This window comes from Astatotilapia calliptera, chromosome 23 (assembly GCF_900246225.1).
Source record: "Astatotilapia calliptera chromosome 23, fAstCal1.2, whole genome shotgun sequence".
NCBI lineage: Eukaryota > Metazoa > Chordata > Actinopteri > Cichliformes > Cichlidae > Astatotilapia > Astatotilapia calliptera.
Window position 1 is genome coordinate 21,634,952 of NC_039323.1, and position 11,772 is coordinate 21,646,723.

Genomic DNA, 11,772 nt, shown 5'->3' on the forward strand with positions numbered 1-11,772 from the left:
CAAAACAGGACTTCACAAAGCAATGGATGACAGCACCGTAGCTACTTCCAGTTTAGCAAGAACAAAAATAATGGCTCAAATGGGCCACTAGGTGTAATGACATTAATCGCTGTTAAATGTTACAGTAGTTACAAGTAGTGGGTGAGTGGATGAAAAGGTAAGCTTTTAGTTGATAAGTGAGTATAATTCATACATAATAAGTTGAAAGTTGTTCAGCTCCAGGTAAAAGTAAGTAAGATGTTATTAAGAAAGGGTTTTTTAGTCTTTCTGATTGGGTGTATTGTATGAAAAGGTTTGGAACCACTGGTCTTTGGCTCCAAAGTGACTACACTATGAAAAAGCAATACCAAGATGTTGCTTAGTAAAGACACTGTAAGTGTTAGCAAAGACAAAGGATGAAGCAGAGAGTGGCGGTCTACAGTCCAATGTGCAACAGTGCAAAGTAGCTTGTCCATAAACCCTGGGGCACCCTGGTTGCACTCTGATAAACACGGGCAGGAAATTCTTCTGCAAATTTGTTGAAAAATATACCGCCGGCTGCTGTGTCAAATAACAGTTGTTGTTATTCTTAGCAGGGTTCCTTAGCATATTGTGGAGCAGTAATGAGCTCACAGAAGTGTTTGGCCAGTCCTATAGGAACTAGCCCGCATTTGTGGCTGTTTCTGTCAGGATGTCAAATCTAATATTCTCCCTGTGTGCGTGGGGCTGATAAATTATTAATAGCGTGTATTTGAGGAGCTTTCTTAGAACCTGCTTCTTGCACGTCACTCAGCTTCTGCTCGTTACTCCTCTTTCCTCCCTCTGCTAACGTCACGCCTCACGACATTCATCTCCGTTTCCTTCTCCTTCCCTTTTCAGCCCTCGTCTCCTTTTGTGGATGTGATAATATTGGAATTGGAAGCTTTGCATCTGGACAACTCAATGCCTCACTTTGAGTGTGTGGGAGCTTTTCCTCCGCTCTGCCTCTTTCCCCTTGCATCTAAATGGCTCTCTGCTCTGCTGCAAGCTACAGAAAAGTAGGGCAGATGCCTCATTTAACACTTGGGTGCAATCATTGAGCAGTGTGTATACATTACACAAACACCCCCAAAAAGCAAGAAATTCATCTCCTTCTCCAATAAAGGTGGTGCTGCAGCTAGGTTTGTAAAAAGCTTAAGCATCTGATGTGTCAATATATCAACATGGAAAAGCTGTCATTTCAAAAACGCCACATTTCACATGTTTAGGAAGAACTGTTTGAATCTAATCTGATTTTATGCAACTATGCAAGAGAGAAATTCTTGTTTCTAATGTTTCCCCACATCAGGGATTGGCCTGCCCAACTTTTGCTTAATTTCTTTTCTGTTTTGTTGGTATTTTGGTTTCTGCCCCTGGTTCCTGACACACTCAGTCAGTCCATGATAGGAGAAGAAGTGAGCAGCAGCAGATTAAATTATACAGGAGAACCCAGAAATAGCTCTAATGCCGAGGCCGCGTGGACTCGGCGCAAGAACATGGCGATGTAAGTCGCCACTGAGCAGTCAACTAGATTATCCCTGAATGCATCACAGCATAAAGCGGACTGCTGTGGGTTTGACTGCCGTGCAGCTATCCGATGGGATGAGCTTGACCTTTAGTGACCAAAAAATATAAAAGACGCTAGAGGAGGGATCTAACATTCAGGGTGGATTAAAGGGCCATTAGACCTTTAAATTTTGGAGCAGTCACCTTCCAACTTCCAGCTATGTTAAACACGTAAAACAGAGGAAGCAGCTGAGCTGAACTGTCCACACCTTCACCCACCACATGTAAACACAACCACCCACATGACAACATCTAGAAAGGTCACAGAGCATGTTAAAAAAAAAAAAAGATAAGTAAAACTTCACGTTTGGAACCACCTCTGCCAAATATCACATCTCTTTTGTTGCTTACAGAAAGATTGACGCCTGAGACCTGCACGCATGCCCTTCTCCAATCTCTTACCCAAAACATGCAGGAGAGGCAAACCCAGGTCCTGGCCCTCCCTGCCAGAGCAGAGGGCATCGGCAGAGACACGGAGGGCATCCTGCGAAAAAGATGCCACTCGAGGGGGCTCCCCAGCCTCACAGCTGAAATCCACAGTATTCCCAGAAATTCCCGGCAGTTCCACACAGGCCGCATAAATCCATGCCAGAAGTGCGAGGTGCACCGAGGGCGGGGAAGCAAACCCTGCTCTCGTTTTTCTCACTCTGATGGCCTTAAGTCTGTCTCTCTCATGTGAGCTCCCTCCCTCTCTTGCTTCTATCCCTGCTCCTTCTCACTCACTCCTGCCTTCTTGAAGTGTGGTAACGTTATTCCGTGGAGCAAAGGGGGAGGTGAGTCTTCATTTTTTTTCCCTCTCCCTTCCAAAACTCCCTTCTCCTCAAATGATCCTTGTTAACCCCTCCTTTCCCTCCTCTCCACACACATATACACTCTATTCATTGACCACCCTCCACCCTCCTTCAGCTTCCTTACATGGCATACCTCACCTCTCTTCCCCCTCCACCTCTCTTCTTCTGCAATCATGCTCGCTCATGTCTGCGCTAATGTCACTTCAATTTTTCATCGGCAACCCCCTTTCCTGTTTCCAGATCCTCTCGCTCTCTACTCCAAAATAACTGCAGGACTCACCGGCTGTCATGACACAGCTGAGGGAGGCCAGGCAAACAGCTTACATGGAAAAAAAAAAAAAAGCAGGTACCCGCTTCTGTCGCTGCACATGCAACCTCATGCGGACGTCCTTCAGGAGCCGAGGTGCACATATGCTCCCAATAGTTAACATGTGGAAAAATTAGTATTAAGCCTCGTTCCGATGCCCCAAAAGTGCTAGGCTAGCAATTTTCCCCACAAAGCTGGGTTCAGTTATGGAAGAAACATTGAAAAAAAACCCCACAAATGGTCATAATTAATGCAGCTAAGGGAGCGATGCCCAAACTAGTATGACACCAGAAATTCACTTCCCCTTAAGACCCTTCTCGTCTTGTCTGTTCTTGTCTATTTTTAACATGTATTCCAATAAAAGTGTTTAATAGTACCGTATTTAAAAGAGACTTTTCAATGCAGTGATTTTTCTTAAATATATATAATTTAATATATCCTTGTAATAAGGTCCTAAAATTGCCAGTCTAGTTGACCTGGTGTAGCATACCAAAAGTATTCACTAGTTTGCCTTCACACACATATAAACTTGAGTGACATCCCATGAAGTCAGATCACCCTTTGCAGTCATAACAGGTTCAACTCTTTGGGGAAGGCTTTCCGCAGGTTTAGGAGTGTTTATGGGGATTTCTGCCCATTCTTCCAGAAGTGCTTTTGGGTGGTCAAGCACTGATGTTGGACGAGAAGGCTTGGCCTACAGTCTCCACTCTAATTCATCCCAAAGGTGTTCTGTCGTGTTGAGGTCAGAACTTTGTTCAGGCCAGTCAAGGAAGGGACAATCCCCAAACTGTTTCCACAAAGTTAGAAGCATGAAAGTGTCCAAAAAATCTTGGCATGCTAAAGCATTAAGAGTTCGTCTGACAACTACCGTTGTCCTGGCAACTGCCAAACCCAGACTCCTGTAGATAGAGAAGTGTGATTTGTCACTCCAGAGAACAAGTCTCCGCTGCTCTAGGGTCCAGTGGTGGTGTGCTTTACATGACTGTGACCTTGGCATTTAGCCCCAAGTATCCATAGAGAGTTTCGAGCACATACTTGCTCATACAAATATATATATATACATATCGTCATTGTTGTTGTGACAATTTGCTTGTTATAGGGAATTAGCTCCATTTTCTTACAGTGGAAGTGTACATCCTATGAAAACTTTTCGAACATGCTAGGCCCTGGTCCCTCAATGAATTTCTATCTGAAACTAATGTTTGTTGCTTCATTTACCCCGCCTTTGAGCACCACTTTACTCGGATTGGCTGCCCCCCATAAACACAAAATTTGAATAGCAAATTTTGGTGGAAGTACTTTGGTTGTTTAAATACTACATATCTAACAAATTGTGCAGGCTTTCCATCTTCCCATTACAACCGCCCCCACTTATGCCACACATTTCTATCTGCATGAATGTAAACATTGCACAGCGCATGACAAGGGGGTTGCTACATGTATGTGTATGCAAACCGCAGCACTGGATCCACATTAAATCAGCAGTGGAGGTGCATTACATCACTCCACAGTCAGATCCATAAAGGGCTAAGAGCCAATTCATTTTGAGAAAACACCCTCTATTGATCCCTGCTGCTCTCCATCACTTACACTGTAACAGTTACCTCAATCCATAGGCTAACCTGACACATAATCCGTGTGTGTGTGGGTTTATGTGTGGGTCTGCCTTTGCAAGTATTTTATTAACATAATGTCAGCAAACAGGACACATGGGGGAAATACTGCAGGGTGTTCTATGGCTGTCCTGAACTCCTTTTTTAAAAATTGATTTCAGTGTCTGCGTTTGATACAAGACAACTTCCACTTCCCTCCAGCTGACTGGTCTAAACTGGGTTGCTAGCAGCCTCTAGTGGCCTTCAACCAACCTTGAGACACACTCATAAGAGCACCAGAAAGCATTTCTTAAATTTTGGGGCTCACACATGCATCTCATGTTGTTCCTTTCTCCTCTGATGGAGCCAGAGTAGCCATTTAAGTGATACTTTACTACCTGCGAAGCACATTGATTTTGGCTCCGCTACTGGGAGTGCTGGATTTTCTCAGTACAACATTTTTGCACAGTTAGGTCAGGTTCTTATTCCCTTATTCCCACTGCAACATGCCGGAGCTCTTTGAAACAGGCAGACGGGCAGGCAGCACACAAGCATGCGCACACACAAATTGTTTCCCACTGAATTGCACCCATGGAAAAGCAGATTTAGGCCATGGGACAGTAAAATTCCCTTTAAAAAACTACACTAAAGGCATTAGTGTACCACTGTACCTTTTTAAAGGTTGTAGGAACTCCGATTTATGTGTATTTTCACTGATGATGGTGACATTTGATCACTAGCTCCACTAATGTAAACAAACGGATGACAAAAAAAAAATTCAAAAGGGAAAGGAGAGAAGAGAGAGAGAGAAAAAAGTCAAAGATATGAATTCCACACTCCTCTGGAGTCTCTTCTTCTGTCGCTGGAGAATCCATCACATTAAAGCTTTAATGCTAGAATAACAAAGCATCCATCACGTTGAATGCCCCAGAATACAGAGAGCCATTCAGGGCAAAAGCCTGCAATTCCCTGGGTGCGGTACCTGTGCGCTGTTCACCAAGGCTGGCCAACATTTTTTTTTGTTTGTTTGCTGTGGAACTTAGGAGCATGTGGTAAATGCAACAAGCAATGAATTGGGTTTTTGTGCATATCCTACTGAGGCAGAGCCCAGAGAGCTGACAGACTGATGTGAATTTACAGCTCAGGCTGACTTGAGTTAAACATATTCGAAGGGAAGTAAATAAAATATACAGGACAGGAGGGGGAGAAGGTGGAGGAGATAAATACAAGTGGACACAGGCGTAAACAGAGGCGAGAATAAAAGACGGAGAAGACGAGGACAAAAGGAGATGACAGAAGAATCAACAGGAAGGAAAATGCAAGGATGAATCTTAGAATACGGAAGGAAAGGAAGAGGCAGCAAAAAGAAAGATAGCTAGATGAAATAGGAGGAAGGAGATGGGAGACTGGAGAAGGACATAAAGCAAGAAAATAAAAGGAGGAAGAGAGGAAAAGACGATGGGGTATTAGGAAAGTGAGACATCGTTTAGTCAATGAAAAAAGAAAGAAAGGGATATATGTGTGAATGAGAGGGAGCTGCGTAACACAAAACATAGTAACACATACGACCAGCACAGCTTCCCTCACTCTCCCGAGTCTTTCTTTCATCGTACGTTCACAGTCACAAACGCACAAACCCGCAGTATCCCCAGCTGCATCTCCTGTAGTAACCCAGCCCCAATCCACGGCGACCGTGTGAGCCGGGTTACCATGGAAACTGAAAACCTCACATCAGCCCTCGGGGGTAAGGCGCACATAGCCATACCTCTCCACTTTCACCTCCCAGTCAGTCACATGACCAGCTCTAGTGCTGCAGCTGGAGTGGCAGAGCGGCAGCAGCAGAAGTAACAACTCACTGAATGTGAATGCTGACTGCAGAAGATGAGACAACACTGGGATAATACAAACCTCTATCACAGAAGCTCTATGTGCTAAAGTTGGTAAAGGTGTTAAACTGTAGCTCTAATGGACACATAGCTAAGAGACTGGTGATATGATTTCCACCCGCTTATCCAACCAGGGATGCAGGGGGTTTGATCCTAGCCCAGTTCACACTGGATGAACAGGTCACCAAAAAAAGAAAGACTAATCCGAATCCACATCTACAGCCAATTTAGCACACTTGGACTAAATTACCTGTGTGAAACACAAGCTGGAAGAAGGAGAACATGCAAACACAGCTCAGAAAAGTCCAAGATGGCCTACAGGTTCAGATAAGGTGGAGGTGTTCCCAGGTAAAACATGTTGAACAAAGTTACGCCCTGTCAAGATGTCAAGGTGAGCCTAGGTTATAGCCTCCTACATGCCCAACTGGCTGTCTTATTGCCAGTGGGGCATAGGGCACACTGCTTCACCTGCTCACAGTTGCTGTGATTCTGCCAGCCACTCTGCAACCCAACTCCTTCTTTCATGTCATATCTGACTTAAATTCATATCTGTTGCCACTGATTTGTTCTACAATATTTATGTAATTTTTTATGCATTGATTATGTAATCATATTTTTTTAAGATAATGGTCCTTAGTTGGTGGGCAGGAAGAGGTAGTACATGCTCACACTGTAAATGCACCCAAAATATCTGCTGCAGCAGGAATGATTCAAATCCACCCCAGAGACTTTAAAGCTTCCTTACATCTTCCTTGTGTCACACCTGCTCACCAATGAGGGATGCAAAAAAGCCCAATATCTTCAATTGTTTCTTTATTTGGTTGCTGTGGAGCCTGTTTTCTTAAAATAAGTGAAAACTACCTTCCCCATCTTTTTCAATTAATGATAGAAGTTTCTAGAAATAAGTCTATACAGAGGACGCTGCTACAGAGTCCAGAAGACAGTTCTGCTTAATTGCTCAATTACTTGAAACGATTTGAATGACATAGTTTAATTATGTAAAGTGAATCCATAATCATATCCCTGATGACAAGCATTTATCCCCTGTTGCAGTACGGATACAAGAACTGCATCCAATAAAAGCTAGGGTCATTCAAAAAAAAAAAAATCTTCATTCACCGATTTATAGATTGTATTTATGGAGTGGATCTGAGATTGAGAGACATTCAGTTTTTTACTCTACAATGAAGACACAGCTGGTGCTGCCAGGACTGAGCAAAAACTGCGTCTGAATAAACCTCATGAATTGGGGGATTCATTGTAGAAGCGCTAGCAAGCTTCACACACATTTACGCACACATACAAGAGAGTGCGACGGTGGTGGTGGTGGGGTTGGTGGGGGGGAGTAAGCGCGGGTGTAGAGATAAGGAGCTGCGGCAGTGAGGTGTGGGGGTGGGGGGTTGTTTCTGGTATTGGCGCTGGTGGAAACGTGTTGGGGCTTGAAGAGATGGGAGGCTGCAGCAATCTACGGTGTCACCAGGACCAAAAAACCCCACCGTCACCAGACTGTGGAACGCCACTGCTGCTCTAAATGTTCTCACAGGAGCGCAGCACTGCAGCGCTCGAGCTGCAAAACCCTCTGACTGAGATGTGTGTCTGTGATCAAACGCTTTCACAGTGCACGTTCGGCCAAAGACGATGACTGAAACGAAGGATGCGAGGGCATGTGAAAATTCCAAAAGGTGTCTTCTCCTTATGGGAACATTCTGGCTAGGAGACATATAATTTTACTGCTGAGGATGCGGTGTGTTACGCTGATTTGTTTCTAGCCTTAGGACAACTGCTATGCAGTTTAAAAAAGTATCAGGGAAAGAAAATGACCTTAAAAAAAAAGATCACCCCAAGCATTTTGTGTGGTGTCTTCGCATGTGTGCGGCTGTGGACATGAGGAAACAGTGCTATTTAAACATGTGAGAGTTGTTACACATGATTGATTATGTCCTAAAGGAAGTTACAGCTTATAAAACTGAGTGTGCATTTGGTCAATCTCATTCACCAACTTTCACATGACCATCGGAATATGTCGTATGGATGAAAGCATACAACCTCCTTTCCAGGATGGCAAGCAATAGCATTAGATGAATTGGGGGTGGGGGGTGTATCAGGAGCTTTTTCACCCCCACTGAATAATGGTGCATTACCATTCTGCTGCTGTAAAAGCAAGGTGACCCGTATCAACCCTGAGGTCCAAGTGCTTGGTTCTAGAGGCAAATTCACAACCTGATGCCCGTGATTCCATCTCTGTCGCCACCATTATTATCTGGAGCACCTGCCTGGAGATCTCTTGGAGATGTAACACTGACCTTGAAACAGCACTTAGAGAGAGGCACACCAACCGGTCTTCCAAGGCCCGCGGTCCACGATCGGTCATCAAAAGCTCATTTTCACAGCTACGTCATTTGATGGTTTAACCAAAGCCAGCTGTGTGCATGCTACAGCTGAGCGTGGCGATTCTTAGGAAGGCCTGTTCTTGTGAATATTTCATGCAGCGTGAGGATTTCAGACACACTCTTGTTGCCAATCTTTGCAGAAGAAAGGTCGAAGCAAGCCACAAAAGACTACATGTGCAGAATTTGTCCTCTAAGTCCACTGAATTCCTCCTCAGTCTCCCATTCCCAGCATCCTTCTCTCTCTCTCTCTCTCTCTCTCTCACTGTATGAAGCCTTACCTTGTTTCGTTTGGCCCCCCGCAGAGGAAAGAAGCAGGCGAAGAGGAACTTGCCCCAGCTGATGACGGCAGCCAGGCACCAGTTGAGGCGAGCCATGCCTGCGTCTGTCCCGTCTTGTCTGCCAGCCTCTTATCGCTCTAGCCCCCCACCCCCCACCCCTCAGAGCTCTGGAATAGGATCTTGTAACCCCCAACTATGCCCACCTCCCACAAAAAAAAGAACAATGATATCAAGGAGGAAAAAGATCACAAAGAGTCACGAAACCTTCTCGTCCTAGTCCGTTGAGCAGGTGCGAAGTGAAAATGTTCCTTCAAGTCAGATGTAGTTTAGGGGTGGGGGAGATTTCGTTTTCCTTCTGTGGTGGTCTTTGGCAGTTTTCGGGAAACCTGTCTGGCTGTGTGTCTGCAATTCCAATTTGAAAGGGAAGTGGTGGTGGCGGCAGCGGTGGTGGGGTAGATAACTGGGGCTACTGGCGTCCCAAAAATGACTAGACCCTCAGATGGTCTAGAGGGATCCACAGCATTCAAAAGCCTAAAACTGAGTCCCTGTCTTCCCATCCATCCGTCTTTCCCACGACTACCTCCACTCTCACTCCTCCTCTGTTCTCCTGCTTTCCAAAGCCGGGTCTAGATGAGTCAGTCCTCAAAGTGTGATGAGCACCGCCGGCTGCAAAACGCGAAGAGCCCGACGCTGATCGACGACACTGTTACACATACACGCGCACTGCCGCTGCTGCTGGCATGCCCACACTCACTTGTCTCTCACACGCACACACATACGCTCGCCTGCGAATAACACTGTCCTGGTGGTGCATACATCCACGGGCAGAAGAGCCCCCCTCTCTCATTACAAGGCTCCCCTCCAGGCTCAGGATCCCCCGGTGGTTCGCACTCACACACCGCTTACACACACTTGTCCACCTCTCTCGGTCTGTGCTGCTCTCTCACACATACATCGATGCTGCAGCACTTACTCAGTCAGAGTGGGAGGAGGGGAGCAAAAGAGTGAAGAGGAAGAGGAGGAGGTGGAGGGGAGGAGGGGAGGAAGAAAGGGAGAAACGACTGGGAAGAAAAAGGGAAAAAAAACAATAAGACAGAGGCTTTCTGTTGAGTGTGTTCATTCAGTGTTTATATTCCAGGGGTGACGCCAGAGTCAGTGAGGAGACCAAGAAGGCGGTAATGTGCACGTGTATGAACGAAAGTGCGCATCAACTAGTGATAGCTACGAGAGGTGGAGGAGTGACAGGAAGGACCGTGAGAGTGAACAGAGGAGTCAAAATGGATGGACGGGAGGCATCGGGGGAAGGAAGAGAATGACATAAAAAAAAAGGGAAAGCAGAGAGTGCGCAGCATATACAAACACACACACATGAAGGGACACGCGGCAGCCGTCACGGTGCAAGGCTGATACAAAGCAGGCACAGGGTGATGATTGTTTTGTGTGTGTGTGTGTGCATGTGTGTGTGCAGAACTGGGTCGAACGGAGCAAAGGAGGGAGGAGAGGAGGAAGAAAGGATGGAGGATGAGAGAACAGGAGAGGAGAAGGGTGTTGAATCATTGTGTCTTGGGTGATTATTTCCCTTTTCTCTCCCCCTTTTCTCATATGTACACACACACACACACACACACACACACACACGACTGCAGGTGGTGCACAGGCTCGTTCACTCTGCTGCAGTCTCTCTACGCTTCAGTGGGAGCACATTCTCACTGCAGAACGCTGCCCCCCCCCCCCCCCAAACCCCACAACCCATCCAATCCCCGACCCCTCCCACCCAGCACACCACTGCCACACAAACGCAATCACAACACATCAAAGCAATGAGCGAGGGAGATAAAGTGTAGAGAGGATGCTGTTCTGTCAACCAAAGCTAGCTGAAACTGAGGGGTGGGGTATAGATGTTTGGATGTTTGAAGGGGGAGGGGGGGGGGGATAGCAATAATAGTTGCTTGGCGATATCCAAATGTGCAGGCGATAAAAGATAAGTATAAAAGTTGACTGATTGAAATCGATCTTGAGTCGGGTCTTGCTATGAAGTGCATCTAAAAGAGTAAGCCTTTATGCTCAGCATTACTGAATAAAGAAAGCTACATGACAGTTAATAAAATGTATTAATATCCTGTCAAAAGAAGTGATGCTTTTGAGCAAGGCAATATTTCCCAGATGTTACAGTAACACCATGGAAAACAGTGTTTGCACACTGCAGCAGGACCAAAATCACTGTGACCCCATGCAATGAACTCACTATCTTGTTGTCTTTGAAATGGATGCTTCGAAGATGCAGACCAGGTCTGCCCCCACTAGCAGTCAGTCGCTGTCTTCAAAGCAACTTTGGTGCATCAAGATGGCAATAAAATGGCAATAAGACAATGTCAGTCTGCTATCAGTTTAAAATTGAATGGAGTCAAGTCTGCAAATACATGCTATAATGTAGCATTCAACCACGATAAAGTGGAAAAAAAAGCACAGATTCGTATAATCACAAATTCAAGAAGTTCATATTAAACTGTCCTGTCCTGGTCTGTGGGTCTGGTTGGGTTGTTTTGAATTTTCTGTTAAGACTTCTTAGTCTGCAGTTGAGGTTTTCTTTCATTCTGTAATTTTGTCAGCATGTCGTGGGTGTAAGGGGTATATTCTTTTCTTCTCTCACTAAGCACCCAAAGGACTTCCTACTACCACCAGAAACTAGAGAAACCCAAGGAATCATCCTACCAACCTTCCAGTTGGTAGATGAACCACTCTACCTCCTGAGCCACTCACAACTCTTTCTTATGGCTTCTTGTTTCTGTTTAACTGCCTGACTCTGTCGTTAATTTGTTCTTGTTACATTTGTGACCTGATTTTAGAATACTATACATCTGATTCCTTGTATTTTACTTTCATCTGGTCTCCTGAGTGTTCTTTCCCCTTGTTAAGTCTGTGTCTCTGTTACACACTTCCCTTTAGACATAGTAGTTTCTGCTGT

The 11,772-nt window shown here is 45.3% G+C and overlaps 1 protein-coding gene across 5 annotated transcripts in view; it reads right to left on the reverse strand.

Moving 5' to 3' along the window:
* Positions 1-9,774, reverse strand: part of tns1a (tensin 1a) — a 125,116-nt gene extending 115,342 nt beyond the window's left edge. Inside the window, exon 1 of one of the 5 annotated variants that reach the window (XM_026159528.1) lies at positions 1,966-2,380. In XM_026159528.1, the coding sequence (XP_026015313.1) occupies positions 1,966-2,142 (177 nt within the window). In that variant the 5' untranslated portion in view covers positions 2,143-2,380. Of the gene's footprint in view, positions 1-1,965; positions 2,381-8,807 lie in introns of those variants that run through there. The other 4 variants (XM_026159526.1, XM_026159523.1, XM_026159525.1 and 1 more) reach the window with 4 other exon arrangements.
* Between the last annotated feature and the right edge of the window lie 1,998 nt (positions 9,775-11,772).